Here is a 21,818-nt window from a genome sequence, read left to right on the forward strand (position 1 = left end):
TTGGGTTGAGTCCCCAGCACCACAAAAAAAAAAAAAAAAAAAAAATCCGAAAACACAAGCTCTGACAGAATTTAGAATTAAGGCTCACAGGGCTTGTATTCCTTTTTAAACTATATGCATTACAACACAGATTCTGTCTTATTTGTGTTATTTAGCATGTAACCTTTGAATTGGGATATGTTGAATGAATGGCAAACAAAGCTGACTTACATAATAGTGCAGAGTTCTTACTTATTTATATACTTTATATATAAATGTTTTTCTTTTTTTTTTTTAAAGGAGAGAATTTTTTTGATATTTATTTTTCGGTTTTCGGTGGACATAACATCTTTATTTTATGTGGTGCTGAGGATCGAACCCAGCGCCCCACGCATGCCAGGCGAGCGCGTTACCGCTTGAGCCACTTCCCCAGCCCCTAAATGTTTTTCTTATTTAGAATCTTTATCTTTAATCTCTGGTGTGAAAATTAATTCTTAGAACAACATGTTGCAGAACCTCCTGTATGGCATGCTGAATTTACCAAAGAAGAATTGGTTCAGAAGCTCAGCTCTACCACAAAAAGCGCAGATCACTTAAATGGCCTGCTTCGGGAAACAGAAGCAACCAATGCCATTCTTATGGAGCAAATCAAGGTGAGGTAATAAAAATCTGACCACCATGAGAATGCTCTGCACCAATTTGATTGTCTGACCCTCTACACATACCCAAGTTTAAATCTTCATATTTCAGACTATCTGTAACATCTTGATTATTCCCTATATTAGATTCCTGATGGAAAGAAATATTGATTATTTTTATGTCTACTATATACACTTTTTTATATATATATATATTTTTAGTTGTTGATGGACCTTTATTTATTTGTATGTGGTGCTGAGAATCGAACCCAGTGCCTCACACATACTAGGCAAGCACACTACCACTGAGCCACAACCCCAGCCCCTATATACACTCTTAATTCCTACTTTTTCTAAGAAATCATAATAGATTTAGAAATTGGAGTGATATAAGTTCCACGTATGCTTAAGTAAAACTTAATAAGCATGGGTCCTTCAATTCTAAACAATGGAGCACTTCTAACTCAAATTATTCACCTGATGTTTGTGACACTGAACTAACTTAGCACAGTTGGTAGGCAGAGATAGCAAAGTGGCATAGGAAGTTTTTTCTCTTTAAAGTCAACATGAAATATCCAGAAATGTTTCAGAGCAGTTAAATATTGCTTACATGATATATTTCCACCCTGGCTCATTGATAAATCACCTCCAAGAATAAACTCATGGTACTTGAGCCGTGTTCAAAACTTAGGTCCTGAACTTTACATGTATATTGTCTTAGTTAACCCTCACAGTCCCTGGAAAGGAGGGGGGAAAAATGAAGCTGGTAAATGGTGGGGCAAAATTCTAACTGCTGTGTGAGAAGTACATGCTTCTGCTTCTGCATGTTGTTGCTCCAGATAGATCTGCCCTGCCTCTGTGTAGGGTCACCACCTATCCTTGTCAGATTATTATTTTTTTAATGTTGAATTATGTACTTTTACATATATATATGATATTCCATTACTAAATACCTCAATATTTACCTATAAAACATTTTTTCATCTATCAAAACATCATTATATCTCACAGATCATTGACTAGCCCAATAAACCTAAGTGACGTATTTAAATGTTGTATTTCCAACGATTTACACTTGCATGATTTCTTGGACTCTCTGGTCACTTTTAAATGACCCTGGATTTTAGGACAGAGTTAACTGACTTTCCTGGACTAACCTAAAATTACAAAGTACTGTATAACAAAAACTACAGCTTTGTTTAAACCTAGAAATCATCCTCAAAGATTTTTAATTTCCTACTACCTTTTTTGTATCATTCTTTACCTCATTTTTCTGGTAGTAGTTAAGATGTCTTAAGCTCCTGAATGTTCACATTATCCTGAATTTGACTTTTGTTTTGGTCAAGTGCTGTTCACTGTGAACATCTTACCTGCCTGAGCTCTGTGAGCAAGGCAAGGGCATAAGGTTAGTAGAAGTTGTGGATGTTTACTTCAGTGCCTGTTTTCAAACTTGCTTACCTTCCTCAGCTCATGTTCTACAGAGAGTAGAAGATGGTGAGAGAGAGCATCATGGTACTAGCTTATGTCTGCAGTTGTTCATTTTATAGATTTCCCATTAGTCCTCCAGTTTTCAGCCCCCATTTCCATGATGCCCTGTGCTTCCAAGGCAGGAACTTCTCAGTGTTTACACAGGATGCATCCCCTCCTCTAATTAGTGGTACTTGGGAAGCCACTGGACTGAGTCACTTCTACTCCTTTATCTGCTTCCCATCTTCTTGGAATTTTTTGATAAATCTCATTTATTCTTTTTTCCTCTCCTAGTGCTTTCTTTATTGTCACGGGGAGACAGATGTTCAGGGAAAAGAAAAATGCATGTGTTTAGTCTGCCATGTTTGACCAGAAACCAGTAAAACCTATTTTTAACTCATTTCTCTAACAGCTCCTCAAAAGTGAAATAAGAAGATTGGAAAGAAATCAAGAGAGAGAGAAGTCTGTTGCTAACCTGGAGTACTTGAAGAATGTCTTGTTGCAGTTCATTTTCCTGAAACCAGGTAGTGAAAGAGAGAGGCTTCTTCCTGTTATAGATACAATGTTGCAACTCAGCCCAGAAGAAAAGGGAAAACTTGCTACAATTGCTCAAGGTATGTGACAGGAGCCTCCACTTCTGTTTATAACTTACACTAACCATTGGCCTAAAGTTAACAATTTATGTGCCTACACATATTTCATGATACTATAATTTTTAAAATTGTAGCTATTAAATTAATTTTGTTCACTTGAATTGATTCTATCATATATGCCTGTGACTAGATTTGAAAAGTTGACATTGTAACATATAGTATATTTATATAATTTTAACACTCAGGAAAATATAATACATTGCTTATTTTGATCTTCTCACTCTTTGAGATTAGATTTGTATTCTGGAGTTGAATTCTAGTATTGAGTTGAATATGAATGTGGTTTTGTTTTAGATCATACTTTTTTTTGGTACTGGGGATTGATTCCAGGGGTGCTTAACCACCAAGCCACATCCACAGCCATTTTTTTTTAATATTTATTTTTCAGTTGTACTTGGACACAGTACCTTTATTTTTATTTATTTATTTATTTTTATGTGGTGCTGAGGATCAAACCCAGGGCCTCGCACGTGCTAGGTGAGCACTCTACTGCTGAGCCACAACTCCAGTCACAGCCTTTTTTTTATATATTTTATTTAGAGACAGGGTCTCAGTGAGTTGCTTAGAGCCTCACCACTGAGGCTGGCTTTGAACTCACAATCCTCCTGCCTCAGCCTCCCAAACTGCCAGAATTATAGACATGTGCCACTGTGCCCGGCATACTTTAAAAAAAAAAAAAAAAACATAATATTGAGCTGTTCCTCTCCTACTTCACCCCCATCCTCTTCCCACCTCCAGACAGTCTAGGAACAGCAGTTATATGGCCCATATCCTGCTGTCCTCTTTCCAAGTGAATGAAGCTGTAAAGCTGTCCTGTTGTGGAGTTTAAATTTTCATGTAAATTTGATGGTGTGTTGTATAAACACTTGGAAATGCTTCTCATACAGCTGCTACAGTTCCTGATTTCATACTACATCTTAAGCATCATGATTTTATTTTCTGGTTAGTTTTTTTGTTTTTGTTTCATTTTTTGTTTTTGTTCTCTTTCTTGACATGGAGGTCTTACCGTGTTGCCCAGGCTGGTCTGAAACTCCTGGGCTAAAACAATTTTCTAGCCTCAGCCTCCCAAGTAACTGGGACTGTCTGCACACACAACCATGCCTGGCTTAGGGTTAGTGTCTTTTGTTTTTTCGTTTTTAGTATTTTTTTAGTTGTAGATGGACATAATACCTTTATTTTATTTATTTATTTAATTTTATGTGGTGCTGAGGATCCAGCCCAATGCTTCATACATGCCAGACGAGTGCGCTACCACTGAGCCACTCCCCCAGCCAGGGTTTAGTTTTAAAACATCTTTATTTTTGACATTTTCAAGTGTGCAGAGAAATTACAGTAATGTATTTTGTAGCTGTCACCCATCCCTAATAATTTTCAACTCGTGGTCAGTCTTTTGGCAGACATAGGAAGCACTAGAGATTTTAAAGCAAATTGCACAATTTAATTCATTTCCCTGAATTCCTCCATCATCTGTACTCAGTTCATTTTCATATACCTATAAAAAGATACAAATGTCTTTTTCTTTCTTTCTTTCTTTCTTTCTTTTTTTTTTTTTTTTTTTGTACTTATAGATGGACAAAATAGCTTTATTTATTTTTAGGTGGTGCTGAGGATGGAACCCAGGGCCTCACACATGCTAGGCGAGTGCTCTACCACTGAGCCACAACCCCAGCCCAACTCAAATGTCTTTTTAAGTATCAAAAATAGGGCTCATGCATTGCATTTGGTTGGTTTCCTTTGTTTTGTTGTGTTTTGGTTTTTCATTGGAGGGATGTATTTTGTTTTTCAAGGGGGTTTGTTTTGTTAGTTTGGTACTGAGGGCTGAACCTAGGGATACTTTACCATTGAGCTACATCTCCAGTTTTTTGTTTGTTTGTTTGTTTGTTTGTTTGTCTTTTGAAACAGGGTCTCACTACATTGCTGAGGCTGGTCTAGAACTTGCCATCCTCATACCTCAGCATCCCAAGTAGCTGAAATTAGATTATAGGCATGTACCTCCGCACCAGGCAGCTTGTGTTTTTTTTGTATGTTTAGATTTGTTGTTGTTGTTGTTGTTGTTGTTGTTGTTGTTTTAGTATACAATAATTCCATGTTCCCATATTAAATATGCCATTTATTAATTGAAGAAATTAGTCATTTGTCCTATGGTAGAGAATTTGGTACTTCCAAGGTAGCAATATTTGTTCCAGTGTTGTACATAAGTAGGAAGTTGGCTCTCTGATTAGATCGAGATGCAATTGGGTAGGGGCAAAAATATCTTTGAGGCAGCATTGTGTAGTTTCTGAGACATCACGTGACCCAGAATGTATAGATGTACCACTTTCAACTGATTTTCTCATCTGATTCATGCTCTTTAACATGTTTCTCTGTCCCCTGTAAATCCTAACTGGTAAATTTAGAATGGTCCTCAAATTGAGTGAGCAGAAACATCTGGTGCATTTATTAAAACTCAGATGGAAGCTGGATGTGGTGATACACACCTGTAATCCCAGTGGCTTTAAAGGCTCAGTCAGTAAGATCACAAGTGCAAAGCCAGCCTCAGCAACTTAGCAAAACCCTGTCTCAAGATAAAATATAAAAAGGGCTGGGGATGTGGCTCAGTGGTTAAGTACCCCTGAGTTCAGTTTCTAGTATTAAAAAAAAAAAAAAAAAGATGGCTGGACCCCACCTATGATATTGTATTTTTATTTCTTTATTTTTGGTGCTAGGAATCTAACTGAAGACCTCACACATGAAGTGCTTTACCACCTAACTACACCTGTAGCCAACATTTTACATTTTAGCAAATTGATGCTGATAATCCTTTTCTGGAGATCATACTTTCAGAATCCCTGATCCAAAGGCCCGATAAGATTCAGACCTAATTATTTGCAGGAATACTTTACATTTAGTATTAATAGATTCTTTGAATCTGCTTTCCTACAACACATCTTCCTAGTGATGCAGGAATAGTCTGAATACTGATGGTAAACTTTGTTTTGCTAACTACTGAGTATATTACCATAGCCACAAGAGTATTTTTGTCACAATATCCAAAATAAGAATATATCATGTATATTTTTAGTAAGATAGTTATCCTAAATCATAAATTTGCTTTTATATGCCATTCTTTATTTAAAAACTTATTTCTAACTTATTTTCAGAATGACATATGTATTCTTAAATTCAAAGATAGCTTTTATTAGAACACTGATATATTATCAAAATACTTAGCCTGAATAACAGTTCCCTTTTAAAAGCCTAATATGTTTTATGTAATTTAAATGCTATAAAAACCCAAGTGATTCCTATTAAGTTTAAGATGTGTTGATTAAAAGACCTAAAAGAAACTAACCTAAAAGTTTCCATAACAGTGTTTTTTTAAATAATTATTCATAAAATAAATAGAAGAGTTCTGTTGAAATCTAGAATTTTATTGCCTACTTTTGGAAAATCCTGTAAATGAACAGGAAAACTCCACTAATTTATTAAACAAATTAAATCTTTATATATCATTTACTTTTCTTATCTGTGTGGATAAAAGATAACTTGTTTAAAAAAAGACTTATAGCCAGGTGTAGTGTTATACACCTGCAATCCCAGCAATTTAAGATGCTGAGGCAAGAGGATTGCAAGTTCAAAGCCAGCCTCAGCAACCTTTCGAGGCCCTGAGCAATGTAGTGAGACCCTGTCTCAAAATAAAAAAGACTGGGAATGTGGCTCAGGCTTTTGGATTCAATCCCTCAAGACCTCACACATGAAGTGCAGACTTATAAAAATCAAAAACTGATGGTTTAATAGCAGATATGATATAAGAGAGAATATATAAACCAGAATACAGGTTAGAAGGAATTTTGCAGAATTTACCATGAAGAAGCAAGAAAATAAAATGTAAAAAAACTATAGAATGAAAACATTGACCATATATCTAATAACTGAAGTTCTGTACCTTCCCAGAGGCTGGGCAGGATTGGGACCTTCTACATGAAGACTGCCCTGTTCCCTCCCACACCCACTGCTTTTGGCTTAGAATTATAAAATGAAGTTCCTCATTGGAAAAATCCTTTAGAAAAAGAAGTTGGTAAGGAAGGTGTCCTACACTCCTAGAGAAAAGTACAGAGTGATCTGGGCTGGGAATATGCTTTGTACTAACCCTGCAGACTTCTGATAAGTCTTCCAGAACAGGAAGGAGAATTTGAGAGAAGCAATTTAGGGTGAAGGGGAATTGAAGAGGAAGTTGTGATTTGGTCAAAGTTGCTGATTTAGTCCTATAATTTTAAGTGAATGCACATATGCATTTGTGTTTGTATATGTGTGTATCTTGGAATAAACAGTTTAAATAAAGGACATCATTGTTTTAAAATAATAAAAGTTCTCAAAGGACAAGACAGAAAGAATGGGGCAGAGATAATATGTGAAAAGAATGGCTGACATTTTTTTTTTTTTTTTTTTTTTTGGCTGATGAAGGATATCCAGCCATGGTTCAGCAACTCCAGTAAAATCTCAAACAGGAAACCCTGAAAAATAAGTAAATAAGACTAAGACAAAGACAAACTCAAACGCAGCCAAAGAAATAAGACACATTTCCTCACCTAAAAAAGAGTAACAAATAGGGTCGGGCCTGATGGTGCACATCAGCTTGGGAAGCAGAGGCAGGAAGATCGCAAGTTCAAAGCTAGCCTCAGCAACAGTGAAGCACTAAGCAATTCAGTGAGATCCTGTCTCTATATAAAATACAAAATATGGCTGGGGATGTGACTTAGTGGTTAAATGCCCCTAAATTCAATACCCAGTACCCAAGACAAAAGAGTAACAAATAACCAAGTATGGTGCTACATGCCTGTAATCCCAGCAGCTGCAGGCTGAGGAAGGAGGATTGCAAGTTCAAGTTCAGCTTCAGCAATTTAGAGAGGCTCTATTCAACTTAGCAAGACCCTGTCTCAAAATAAAAAATTAAAAAAGGATTGGGGATGTGGCTCAGTGGTAAAGGCCCCCTGGATTCAATCCCAAGTACTGAAAAAAAAAAATAAATAAAAAGTAAGCCTCACCATGGACTTCTTAACAGCATTGGTATAATGCAGTCAAAGAAATAACTGCCAACCTTGTAAAAAGCATGTTTCATGGACTTTTTTTCCAAACTGACTTTTAAAAATTTCCCTTACTGGAAATTCTCTAGAATATTCTTTAGGCAAAAGGAAATCTCCCTAGGTAGATCTGAAGTGCAAGAAGGGAAGACACAGAGAAAACTCATAACTGTAGTACAGATAGGGGCCTTCAGCCTGATGGCCCACATATCATTGCCAAGGCCCTACACTACAGATAATAATCAACACGTGTGGGATATCAGAAAGAGTGTAAGAGCCACTCTTCCTGAACTGAAGGAACTGGACCTTTGGAGCAAAACACAGGTACCTCTTGCCTCCTTCATCATCTTCATAGCAATATTTATCATGTCTGGTTTTGTATAAAGTAGATAGCAAAATTTTCATTTAGGTTGTTACCAATTAGTGGATACTGAAACTAATTTGGTGAATAACACCCAAAATATTTTTTTTTTTTAATAAAAAGAATAGCCTGGTAAGGTGGTACACACTTGTAATCTCAGCAAAACAGGGCTGGGGATGTGGCTCAGTGATCAGGTGAGTTCAATGCCTGGTACCCAAAATAAATAAATAAAAATAAAATAAAAAGAATCATACGGCACAGTGATGCACACCTATAATTCTAGTGGCTTGGGTAGGTTGAGGCAAGAGATTGCATGTTGAAGAGAACTTGCACATTCAAGGACAGTCTCAGCAATTTAGCAAAACCCCATCTCAAAATTAAAAAAAAGGGGGGGGGGCTGAGGATGTGGCTCAGTGGTTAAGCTCTCCTGGGTTCAATCCATGGTACCATATAAAAAAGCAAATACAACAAAAAGAATAAGACAAACATAAGAGTACATTGAATCTAGTAAAGGTAAGAATTATTTCTTGAGCCAAGCACAGCAGCAGTGTACACCTGTAATCCCAGCTACTCAGGAGGCTGAGGCAAAAGGATTGCAAATACAAGGCCAACTTAGACCCCGTCTCAGAATAAAGGGCTGGTAGGTTGCTTTCCTAGCATTTGTGAGGCCCTGGGTTCAATCGCCAGTACCAGAGGGAAAAAAAATAAGCATTATTTCTTGAAATTCTAGGTATGTACATGAGTTTTGGTGTCTCTCTGCCTATATCAGTTCCTGCTATAAATTTTAGTTTTTCTCACTGTATGGTAAGGTCAAAAATATTTGCAAAACATCAGTTTAGGAAGAGAATAAAAGTAACATCAAACTCCTTGTGATAAACACTCATTACAAATCCAACTTAAACCCCAAGCAGGTATTATGAACTGCTCAGGATAGTCTGTGACATTTCTGTGTATGATAAATCAACGTAGAGTATAGCAGTAGTCCCTACACAAGTAGCATCAAATAGATACTGCTAAGAAGTATAGGCTGCTCTTCTGCTTACACCACAAATGTTAACTCACGCTACCCTCTCTCTGTTAGAGCTCAGCACAGTTTGGAAATTTTCTCTTTTCTACTTGAGATAGAACTTAATGATAAGCTGCTTTGCTCCCCAAATAAGTTAGCAGTACAGTGCTACTCTGTGCAGAATCAGAGTCTCAGTTCTGCTGTTCAAGCTACAACTAAAAGTTGTTTCTCTGCATTTTCTTTACTCTTCAATTAGATTACAATTTACAGATCTCTATATTGTTACTTAGTACACCGTATATTCGCCAAGGTCCAGTAATATTTAAAAGTAGATAAAGAGGGAAATGGCTATCAACACAACAGGAAAACAGGCCAAGATTGTCAAATCATCTGCAAACTGGCAGGAAGAGCATGCATACTCATCTGATTTGATTTGCAGAGAATAAAAAACTTACCAGAAGAAAACATGCTCAGAGCAGGAGCAAATGCATCCTGTCTCTGACCAGTTTTTCTCCAGTTCTTTTTATTGAGGGAGAAAAATGGCTGCCAGGAATATCATCTAATCAGGGCAGGCCCTACTAGAAGTGAGCACACAGCTGAATTTTTATTGTGTCACAAGACTTGTACTTCGAGTATACCATTCAGCCCAGATGAACATCCAACAGTCTGCATTTCAGTTTGGGGAAATGTTTCCAATCTTCTGACTCATTATTCTTGGGAGCAAGTGGGTCTCAGAAAATATAATTAGTACACAGTTGTTCATCCCCTAACAATATCTATTCTTCCAGCTTTCTTTTTTTAAATATCTTTTTAATTGTAGATGGACACAATATTTTATTTGTTTTTATTTTTGTGTGGTGTCAGGAATCAAACCCAGTGCCTCACACATGCTAGGCAAGTGTTCTATCCTGAGCCACAACCCTGGCCCTCTTTCAGCTTTAAGTTATTCTCCATGCTGATTGCAGAAAACAGACTTCTAGAAAGTCCTTACCTTCATTATTCCCTCTTCTAGAAATTTTCTTTTATGTAATCCTGTCTTAATGGTCAGAAGGCTGACCTAGTGAGTTTATTTTGAAGCAGTAATACAGCAAGATGGATAGGTTACAAGAGAGTGTGACTTCTGTCTTACTAGAAGACTCTCTCTACTTGTATATTTCAATAAAGCGACCTGCCATAGTGGAGAGGCCCATGTGGCAAGGAACTGAGTCCATCAGTCCACCAGCCTCAAGGAACAAATTCTGCCAACTGTCACGTGAATTTGGAATCAAATCCTCCAGTTCAGCCTTCAGTGAGAACCCAGCCTGGCCAACATCTTGAACTGCAGCCCTTGAGAGACCCTGAAACAGAGCCATTCCTGATCTCCTGACCCACAGGAACTGCAGGATAACAAATGTGTATTGTTTAAAACCACCAAGTTTGTAGTGATTTGTTACACAGAAGTTCATAGGTAATACTATTAGAGTAAAAGCAGACTATAGCAGAAAAGGAAAGGAAATGGCTTGTCAACCACAGAAAGAGTTCTTCCATTTAAAATTTTGATGATGCTTTTCTCCATGAGATCCAACTATTGTATATATCTGTATGAAAACACAGGTGATGGGAAAGGGTACACACTAAATGCAATAACAATTACCTCTAGGGATGAGAGGAAGAAGGGAAAGGATGTGATGGAAAGGAGTGTTCACTTCCAAGGTTATGAAAATATAGATCGTATGACATGTTAATGTACAAATTATGTTACAAAGAAAAAAGCAAGAGAGACTCTGAAATTTTCTTGGAAGCCTAGAATTTTTCTGGACTTTAAGCCAGTATCATGTTAATCATAAAAAGGCAAAAAGGATAACTGGAACTCTCAGCAGTACAAAATGTTGCAGCCAGGGCTGGGGTTGTGGCTCAGAGGTAGAGTACTTGCCTAGTATGTGTGAGACACTGGGTTCGATCCTCAATTTTTACAGCTAGATTTTATAAATAAATAAAATAAAGGTCCATTGACAACTAAAAAAAATTTTTTTAAATGTTACAATACTTTGGGGAAAGTTTGATACTTTTTATAAAAGTCCAACATGTACTCTGTATATATAAAAATATGCAGAAGGGCTGGGATTGTGGCTCAGTGGTAGAGTGCTTGCCTAGCATGAGAGAGGCACTGGGTTCAATCCTCAGCACCAGATGAAAACGAATAAATAAAGGTATTGTATCCATCTACAACTTTTTAAAAAATGCAGAAAATAGCAGGGTATGGTGGCATACACCTGAAATCCCAGCAACTCCAGAGGCTGAGGCAGGAGGATTGCAGTTTTTAGATCAGGCTCAGCAATTTAGTGAGGCCCTAAGCAATTAGCAAGATCCTGTCTCAAAAATGAGGGGGGAAAAAAAGGCTGGGGACTTAGCTCAGTGGTAAACCTTCCCTGGTTCTATTCCCAGTATTAAAAAAAAAAAAAAAAAAAAAAGAGACCATATGTTGCCAAGAAGATCCAGGGAGAACTCCGAGTAGGAGGGAATGTGCCATCTCTTGGGGTGGTGGTACATGACTGTATGAAACTATATGCATTTATCACCACTCAGTGCGATGCACCAAGAAGGTCGAATTTCACTGTAAGTAAATAAACCTGATTTTTAAATGGTTAAACTGTTGTTTAGGGTTTAGCTTTGTGGTTTACCATAATTCTATTGGTTTTAGACTCCAAGTTAAGTTATGTAAAGGTTTCTGTTTAAAAGAATATAAAGAAATTTCTCTTGTTGTCAACATTACTTAGTTGTGCTAGGAACTTTATTATGAAGTTGTCTTATAGAAGAAGACATATACTGAATATCCAAGAACAGACATTGATTCGTAACATCAAAGTATCATGTGCAGAGAATCTGTTTCAGAATAAGTGGTTGCATTTCTTATGTATTGGTGATATTGTTTATTTGTAGAGAATCATTTTTGTGTAATTTTTACAGCTAGATTTTTAAGAAATTAATGCACTTGAGGTGTTAAATTCTAGATTACATGTCACTGTTTCAAAATTAAAATATAAAACATAAAAGTAGCATCAACTTGATTCAACCTAGGAAATCCAATTTCATATTCTTAAGAAATTAGAATAGTAACAAATGTGTCTTTTAGTTGCCATATAATCAGAGAGTGATTCTAGAATATAGATTTCATTTCATATTGAGAAAGAATCAATGCTTTTTTTTAACCCTCCACAGGTGAGGAAGAAAGTGCTTCCCGTTCTTCTGGATGGGCATCCTATCTGCATAGTTGGTCTGGACTTCGATAGGTTGATGGAAAGAAGATTCTTTATTAACCAAATAGAATCCATTTTGGAAAAAAAAATATGGTCATTTATATCACTGTTATTTTTCTGTTAAAAAGTATATATATATATATATGTTTGCATCCTCCTATATCTGTACATAAATATAACAGATGTATATAAAGAGTCTCAGCTTGGAGTAAAAGTAGAGCTTGAAGTGTTGACACCAGTCGGCAAGCCTTGTAGCTCAACACCACAGACAGTGCAGTTTCTGTGATCTGCCTTGCATGACACCGGAATGTAAACAAAGGATGAAGTCACTCCCCTTTCTGAAATCTCAGGACCTGCCCGTTTCTAGGCAGTACTGTGAATTTTGAAGTTAAACTAAATTTTGGTACCATACCAACTGGAATATAAGCTCTTAAAATAATGTTTCAAGACTGCTTTTTGCAAGATCAGACTTGCAGATAAGTTGTTATTAATAAGTTGCTGAGAAAATTTGGCAATTAGAATATGAAGGAAAATGCTTTATTGTTGATTTTTGTTTGTTAAAGGATTGTGAAGTAAATATTCTTCAGTTAATTATGAGGTTAAGTTAAATTGCAATTTAGTTGTTTGCTTACAGATTAACTGTTCTTTTTTTTTTTTTTTTTTTTTCCTCCAAAGTATATTATCTCAACACTTGTTATGTTGTCAAAAGTGCTGGTTTACTGGCTGATGTAACACTGACTATGAATACATGGGACCACCACTTTAGCAGGGGTTAATTTGGTGATACGTCTCTAGGTTCTTGTTATGGTACCACTACTTGCAAGTCATGAGTCTCTTTTGAGAATTCTCTCCATCTCCCCAAATAAGAACTTCTCAGAATAACAACTGCATTACTTAGAATCGAATCTAAACCTGAAACTGGTGCTTCTAGTGTTTGAGTGTTGTGCCCTCAGCATTCCATCCCATGGGATTTTAGAAACACAACTTGTAGATCAGTGCTGTGTCTTCACAGTTCTGGTGAATAACCCTCGATGTTGGTGTTACTTACCTTTGATGCCTCTGAATATATTTTATTGACTAGATCAAAATTGTGTTGTTAAATCAAAATTTGAGAATTCTATTTTTAATATTTATTTGTTAATAAATCACTACACAGTATGCTCTCTCAAGTTCTTAAGTCTTACAATTTATATTCTTAATGTTCAGGCTCAGCTAGAGAACTGACTCTGTACTTCAATTACTGGGTACATTGGTTTCCAACTTAGATTAACTGAAATTTGCTGCTGACATGTTGAGTTTGTTCTTCAAAAAATATTTCTTATTTCTGTCTTTTCTCCCATCTTAGAAGAACAGACCTAACTAGTGAATGTATTAAAGAAAATTCATCTATTTAAGAGTTGACTTTAAAAGTTTAGTTTTTTTTTACTTTATAAAACTGTGAATATGAGTATGCCAGCAGCATACAATGTAAACTGTATTACTTAAATAAATTTCACTTTCTCTTTGAGCCTAGACCTTTTGAAATCTATCTAAACTTGTCTTGAAATATAGTCTATGCTTATGATTATAACAGAAACATCTTTTTGCATGATAAAAATTACTTTGATTACAAAAGGCATATTCTTTGGCTTCAGCAATGAGGAAATGTAATGATTATTTTAATATCTATTAAATATTTAACTATATTATATTTTTATGCCTACTCTTCTTCTGTTAGACACTGACTCTTTGAGGTTTTAAATTGCCTTATGAGTTTGAAATGCAAACTCCTTCATGACTGTCTTACACAGTTGGGACCTACTGGGTGCTTAAGAGAACATAGACCAAGCTACTGCAGTGGTGCACACCTGTAGTCCCAGCTGCTTGGGAGGCTCCCTTGAGCCCAGGAGTTCCAGCATGGCCTTATTGAGACCACCCACCCCTACCTAGTCCAACACAAAGAATGTAGACCAACACTTTGGCATGCACCAGGTTGACCCTGATGCCCACTCTATCTGACACGTGGCCTTGGAAGCAACAGTTGGCCTTGGCCTTTCTTTGACTAAGGTAGACATTGATTCTACCAGAGGCAGGTGCCTATCTGGTCTGCAGCTGAAGGAGGGACTTGAATGAAGGGCTTTGTTCAGGCCCTTTGGGCATTTGAATTGGGAAATGGGCAGGGACAGAGAAAGTGAAAGAGAAAAGCAGGAGATGCCACAACAAAGGGGAAAGGGTGACCCTGGAAAGGAGTAGACATGGCAGCAATGCCGCGTAGTTCAGAAGTGAGGGATTGAGTTAATCAGTAAATTAATATAATGCTTACATTGTTCCCTTAGACAACTTACTTCTCAAGACTATACCTGCCCAGACCTGGGACTGGAATCCAAATTTCCAGACTAAGTCCAGTGTTGTGACTAATGCTGGACTTGGTCTACAGCTCTCTTCAAAATGTCTTTGTAAACATTTTTAGGCTCCCAAACTTTAAGCTAAAATACGTTTATACTACCAAAATGCATTTATTAAAGGAAACTTTTTAAATGGTTGGCATCCTGTTTTGCCTAGAACAGTGTGTCTTTGCACCAATTGTTAAATATTAGTAACACTAACTCTCATTCTCAGAAGAGGCCCAGCTTGGAAGGGAAGTGTCAATGCCACCCTGCAGTACAGGAAGCAGAGATGGTAGAATGGGAAGTGATAAGACCAGCTCGAATGTAACTCCCCCACCTGTACATGCTCCACCTGGACCACCTGGCTAGAAATGAAGCTAGAGCACCTATTGAATTAATCTACAGGTTACTCTCTAGTAGGAAAGATAAGATTGTCACCACAGTCACCTTGGTGATTGTGGTGAGGAGTCATAAATACAAAGAGTGAATATAGCATGCATACATAATGAACTCAGATCCACCACTCACCTTTAAAAGTTATAAAATACTGCCAGGCACAGTGGTGCACACCTATTATCCCAGCGACTCAAGAGACTGAAAGAGGAGGATTGCAAGTTCCAAGCCAGCCTCAACAACTTAGGCCTTATGCAATTTAGCAAGACCCCATCTCAAGAAATAAAAAGGAGGGCTGGTCTTGTGGCTCAGTGGTAGAGCAATTGCCTAGCATGTGAGAGGCACTGGGTTCCGTTCTCAGCACCATATACAAATAAATGAATAAAATAAAAGTCCATCAACTTCTAAAAAATATTTTTAAGTAAATAAATAAAATATAAATAAAAAGGGCTGGGGATGTAGCTCAGTGGTAAAGTGCCCCTGGGTTAAATCCCCAGTGCCAAAAAAATTAAAATACCAACCCCTTCAAAACTCCCTGTGTTCACCTCCCAAGATCAAAAGCCCCTCAAGCCTCCTATATGTAAATAATTTCCTGAACTTCATACAAATCATTTCTATGTTTTATATGCATTATGTTTCCTTGTTTTATAGCTTTATAAAATTTGAATTATTCTCCACATTTTCTTCTGACTTGCTTTTTTTTTTTTTTTAGACAGAGTGAAAGGGAGAGAGAGAGAATTTTAATATTTATTTTTTAGTTTTCTTTGTTTGCATGTGGTGCTGAGAATCGAACCCAGGCCGCACGCATGCCAGGCGAGCGCACTACTGCTTGAGCCACATCCCCAGCCCCTGAGTTGCTTTCAAATTCAACATTATATAAGATAATTCATATTGATGCTTTAGCCATACTTGTTTGTTTCATGACCATCTAGTATTCCATTTTATTAATATTCCACAATTTATTCCATCTATCAATAGCTATTTCAGTTGTTTCTACTTTTGTATTCTTTATAAATGATGTTGCAATGAACATTATTCAGCATTTTTCACAGTACTTAGATACAGGAGTTTGGCATATATGGACAATGGAAATGCTCCATGATAGGGTATACATGTGTTGAATTCCACTAGTTAATGCCAAATGAGTTGATGGTATCGATGTGGTTTTTTTAATATTTATTTTTTAGTTTTAGGTAGGCACAATGTCTTTATTTTACATTTATGTAGTCCTGAGGATTGAACCCAATTCCTGGTGCATGCTAGGCAAGCACTCTACCACTGAGCCACAACCCCAGCCCCTCCATGTGTTTTTTGATTGAGAGTTCCTATTGCTCCACATTCTCATCAACTGATATCAGATTTTTAATTCTTGCCAGTCTATTCAGGTGGGTGGAATCTTATTGTGGTTTTAATTTATAATTTTCTTATACTTTTAAATTATATCCTTCTAATTCCTAATGAGCACCTTTTCTTATGTTATTAACCATTTTATTTCCTATTCCAAGAAATTTCAGTTTCATGTATTCCATGGACTATTTCTATATTGGTTGTTTGTCTTTTAAACCTGGCTCATGAGAACTGCAAATATATATTTTTTCCAGTTCTAACCTATCTTTTCACTTTTTTGAGTTTTTTGATGAACAAATGTCCTTTTGCAGGGATGGGTGCCAGGATTGAACCCAGAGGCATTTAACCACTGAGTTACATCCTCAGCCCTTTTTATTTTGAGACATGGTCTCACTAAGTTGCTCAGGGCCTTGCTAACTTGCTGAGGCTGGTCTCCAGCCTGCAATTCTCCTGCCTTAGGCTCCAAGTTGCTGGGATTGCAGGCATATGCCACCATGCTTGACTTAAATATAGTTTTGATTTTTGTTTTCCCAATTGCTAGAGATGTTGAACATTTTTTCATGTTTATTGGCCATTTATATTTCTCCCATTTTTTAATTGGATTTGTTTTTGTTTGTTTGTTTTTTGTTTTGTTTTGTTTTAGATCTTTATATATTCTGGATATTAGTACCCTGTCTGAGGAGAAGGTGGCAAAGATCTCCCATTCTGTGGGCTCTCTCTTCATGTTCTTGTTCCTTTGCTGTGTAGAAGCTTTTTAATTTACTCACACTTATTGATTCTTGATTTTATTTCTTTCTCTTCAGGGGTCTTAAGGAAATCATTGCCTGTACAATATGTTGATGTGGTGAACCTACATTTTCTTCTAGAAGTCACAGTTTTTAGTCTCATTCTTAGGCCTTTGATCCACTTTGAGTTGAGTTGAGTTTTGTGCAGGATGAGAAGTAGGGATTAAATTTCAGTTTTCCCAGCACCATTTGTTTAAAAGGCCATCTTTTCTTTAATGTATGTTTTGGCACCTCTGTCAAAGATCAGATGACAATCTTTGTGAATTCATGTCTGTATCTTTTATTCAGTTAGTCTTGGTGACTTCAGTTAGTCTCAGCTAGTTTTGGTACCAGTGCCATGCTGTTTGTTTTAATAATTTTTAATTGTTGATGGACCTTTATTTTATTCATTTATTTATATACAGTGCTGAGAATCAAACCCAGTGTCTCACACATGTGAGGCAAGTGCTCTGCCACTGAGGCACAACCCCTGCCCATACTATAGCTCTGTAGTATAATTGCAGGTCCAGTATTAAGAATATCAGATAAGTCAGAAAGGAACATAAAACTCTATTTTAAAAAGGGGGTCTAAGCAGGCTGGGGTTGTGGCTCAGCGGTAGAGCACTTGCCTCATATGTATGAGGCATTGCGTTCCAACCTGAGCACCACATAAAAAAGAAATAAACAAAATAAAGGTATTGTGTCCATCTACAACTAATTTTTTTTTAATTTTTAAAAAATAAGAAAAAAAAAGAAACTTCTAAAGAAAACACCAAGAAGCCAGGCATGATGACGAATGCCTGTAACCCAAGCGGCTTGGGAGGCTAAGGCAGGAGGACTGCAAGTTCGAAGCCAGCCTCAGCAAAAGTGAGGTGCTAAGCAACTCAGTGAGACTCTGTCTTTAAATAAAATACAAAATAGGACTGGGGATGTGGCTCATTGGTCGAGTGCCCCTGAGTTCAATCCCTGGTACCAAAAAGAAAGAAAAGAAAACACCAAGAGACACTGACATTTGGAAATTCCCTAATGAAGAGATGTTTGTTGCCATTATCCAATAGTTAAGGTGCTTTTCAAGAAACCCTCCCACCAATCCAAAATTGACAGCTCTCTTAAGTAAGAGTCTTTTTTAATTGATTTTTTAAAAAAATGACAACGGAATGCATTACAATTCTTATTACACATACACAGCACAATTTTTCATATCTCTGGTTGTATATAAAGTATGTTGACACTAGTTGGTGTCTTCAAACGTGTACCTTGGATAATCATGTCCATCACATTCCACTGCCCTTGCTAATCCCCTGCCCTTTCTCTATCCCTCCCACCCCTCTGCCCTATCTAGAATCATCTATTCCTCCCATGTTCCCCCTCTTCTACCCCACTATGAGTCAGCCTCCTTCATCAGAGAAAACATTTAGGCATTTGTTTTTTGGGATTGGCTGACTTCACTTAGCATTATCTTCTCCAGCACCATCCATTTACCTGCAAATGCCATGATTTTATTCTCTTTTATTGCTGAGTAAAATTCCATTGTGTATATATGCCACATTTTTTTTTATCCATTCATCCACTGAAGGGCGTCTACTTTGGCTGCACAGTTTAGCTGTTGTGAATTGTGTTGCTCTAAACATTGATGTGGCTGTGTCCCTGTAGGATGCTGTTTTTAAATCCTTTGGGTATAGTCCAAGGAGAGGGATATCTGGGTCAAATGGTGGTTCATTCCCAGATTTCCAAGGAATCTCCATACTGCTTTCCTTATTGGCTGTACCAATTTGCAGTCCCACCAGCAATGTATGAGTGTGCCTTTTTCCCCACATCCTCACCAGCACTTATTGTTGTTTGTCTTCATAATAGCTGCCATTCTGACTGGAGTGAGATGAAATCTTAGAGTAGCTTTGATTTGCATTCTCTAATGGCTAGAGATAATGAATATTTTTTCAAATATTTGTTGATTGATTGTATATCCTCTTCTGAGAAGTGTCTGTTCATGTCCTTGGCCCATTTGTTGATTGGGTTATTTGTTTGTTTGGTTGTTTTTTTGTTTTGTTTTGGGTTTTTTTTTTTTTTTTGGTACTTAGCTTTTTGAGTTCTTGAGTTCTTTATATCCCTAGAGATTAGTGCTCTATCTGATGTGTGCAGGGTAAAAATTAGCTCCCAAGATGTAGGTTCTCTGTTCACCTCACAGATTGTTTCTTTTGCTGAGAAGAAACTTTTTAGTTTGATTACATCCCATTTATTGATTGGGGCAGCTCTCAGATCTGATCTCCATCTGGCCAGGTACCAAGTATCCAACTCCCCCGCCCCCCAGTGGCGATAACTTGGCACAGTGACCACCCAACACAACAACAGCTCTCAGGTGGGCAGGTGTGCAGTGCGACCAGGGCACCACCCATCTGGTGTGAGCCTGGGTGTGAGAGGTCCTGGAGGTGGGAACTGTTAAGTAGGATTCTTAAGTAGGAAGATCAGCTAATCAAATATTTGAGGCAAGCCTTCAAAAACCAGAAGATCTCAAGATACAAAAAATATATATAAAAAGGTAATATTCTTAGAGAGCTAAGAGAATGTTTCATCCATGAAATAAGATCAACGTGTTAATGAATATGAGCAATCAAAACACAGAATGAACTCCTGAAAACTAAATTGTAATAGCAAAAATACATGATGAGAAAGAGGTAGACAAATGTAAACTATTAAAACAGAAAGACATCCTAATCCAGGAAGCTCAGAATTTAATAGGAGTCCCTGCAGCTGGTGTTTGAACCCAAGGTTATGAATTGATAATTCTGTGACTGGCACGAAAACTCCTTCCTTTTTAACTTCTTTTTAGTTGTTGATGGACCTTTATTTACTTATATGCAGTGCTGAGAATTGAACCCAGTGCTTCACGCATGCACGGCAAGTGCTGTACCACTAAGCCACAACCCCCAGCCCACAGAACCTTTTGAACAGGGCGTCACCACAGCAACTGGGCAGTCTCAAATCAGCACCTTGGTGCTGCAAGTTCCCAGGAGGCATCACCTCTGTCACTGAACAGCTAAAGGACTGTCACCGCTCCTGACAGCAACACTGTCCATCAAAAGATAGTGGAGAGGGGCTGGGGATGTGGCTCAAGTGGTAGCACGCTCGCCTGGCATGCGTGAGCACTGGGTTTGATCCTCAGAATCACATAAAAATAAAGATATTGTGTCTATCTAAGGCTAAAAAATAAAAATAAATTTAAAAAAGATAGTGGAGAAATCCTTCAAAATTCTGAGGGAAAATTATTTGCAACCTTAAATTCTATAAACAATAAACTCCCAGTTAAATGGGAGAAGAAAAACATTTTCAGATCCTTAAGAACTAAAAAAAAATTACTCACCATAACACTTTCTTGGAACCTATCAAAGAGAATTTGCTCAAAAACAAAGAAACAAGAAAAGAAAAAGCCGGACACAGTGGCGCATGCCTATAATCCCAGCGGTTTGGGAGGCTGAGGCGGGAAGATCACTAGTTCAAAGCCAGCCTCTGCAAAAAGCAAGGCACAAAGCAACTCAGTGAGACCCTGTCTCTAAATAAAATACAAAAAATAGGGCTGGGGATGTGTCTCCAGTGGTCAAGTGCCCCTGAGTTCAATCCCTAGTACCCTTACACACACCAAAAAAAAAAAAAAGAAAAAATCAACCCAGAAGAATGGAAATGGGGAAAAAGAATATCAGGATGACAGCTGGACTGCAGGTCTGGAGAGCAGCAAACACAGGAAACAGAGGAAGGAGTAACACACCAAAAGGAAATTCTTCTTGGGAAAAGGGCAATTGAAAATATGAATATTGATGAAATATTTGATATTAAGGAAATTTTTAAATTTTCAGTTTTAATAATATCGTGTTCATGTTTAGCCAGGCTTAATGGCACACATCTGTAATCCCAGCAACTCAGTAGGGATTTATGAGCAAATGTCAAGGCAGAGGATTGTAGGTTTGAGGCCTGCCACAGCAAATAGCAAGTCCCTGCCCCAAAATTAAAAAAATAAAAGGGGCAGAGAATAGTTCAGTGGTAGAACACTCTTGAGTTCAATTCTCAGTAGCAATAATAATAATTCTCAGCCGCAGCCCTTGCAGGCAATGGAAATGGGCTGGCTGCAAAAAAAAAAAAAAAAAAAAAAAAGCTAAGAAAAATAGAATGATGAAAAAAACCATAGGACACAGAAAATATTTTCAGAAAGCCTGGCAGGACGGGCTAGCCAATCAGACGGATCAAACTTCTACACTAAAAAGCAAAATGGACCCTGGGCTTGGTTTATTTATATGAGGGAACGTCAAAAACCTTCCAAAGAATGTTCTTCACCAAAAAAGATTATAGGTGGGCCGTCCAGTTCCCAACGGCTTACAGCCATCTCCGGAGCTACTACCAGGGATCTTCCTAATAGAGCCGAGATAAAGGTGGCTTCCTGCAATTAATAATAATAAATAAAAATAATAATATGTCAATGTTTAAAAATAATTCTTACTTTTTAAAAATGTGCGGAGGGCTGTGGTTGTGGATCAGTGATTAGAATGCTTGCCAAGCATG

The 21,818-nt window shown here is 37.4% G+C and overlaps 1 protein-coding gene across 7 annotated transcripts in view; it reads left to right on the forward strand.

Moving 5' to 3' along the window:
- GCC2 (GRIP and coiled-coil domain containing 2) overlaps positions 1 to 14,090 on the forward strand; it is a 49,725-nt gene extending 35,635 nt beyond the window's left edge. For 6 of the 7 annotated variants that reach the window (XM_081264413.1, XM_081264410.1, XM_081264407.1 and 3 more), the window contains 3 exons: positions 478 to 632; positions 2,497 to 2,698; positions 12,363 to 14,090. In XM_081264413.1, the coding sequence (XP_081120539.1) occupies positions 478 to 632; positions 2,497 to 2,698; positions 12,363 to 12,433 (428 nt within the window). In that variant the 3' untranslated portion in view covers positions 12,434 to 14,090. The remainder of the gene's footprint in view (positions 1 to 477; positions 633 to 2,496; positions 2,699 to 12,362) is intronic. The other variant, XM_081264408.1, reaches the window with a different exon arrangement.
- The last annotated feature ends 7,728 nt before the right edge of the window (positions 14,091 to 21,818 follow it).

Source organism: Spermophilus citellus (assembly GCF_964194105.1).
Source record: "Spermophilus citellus genome assembly, chromosome: 13".
NCBI lineage: Eukaryota > Metazoa > Chordata > Mammalia > Rodentia > Sciuridae > Spermophilus > Spermophilus citellus.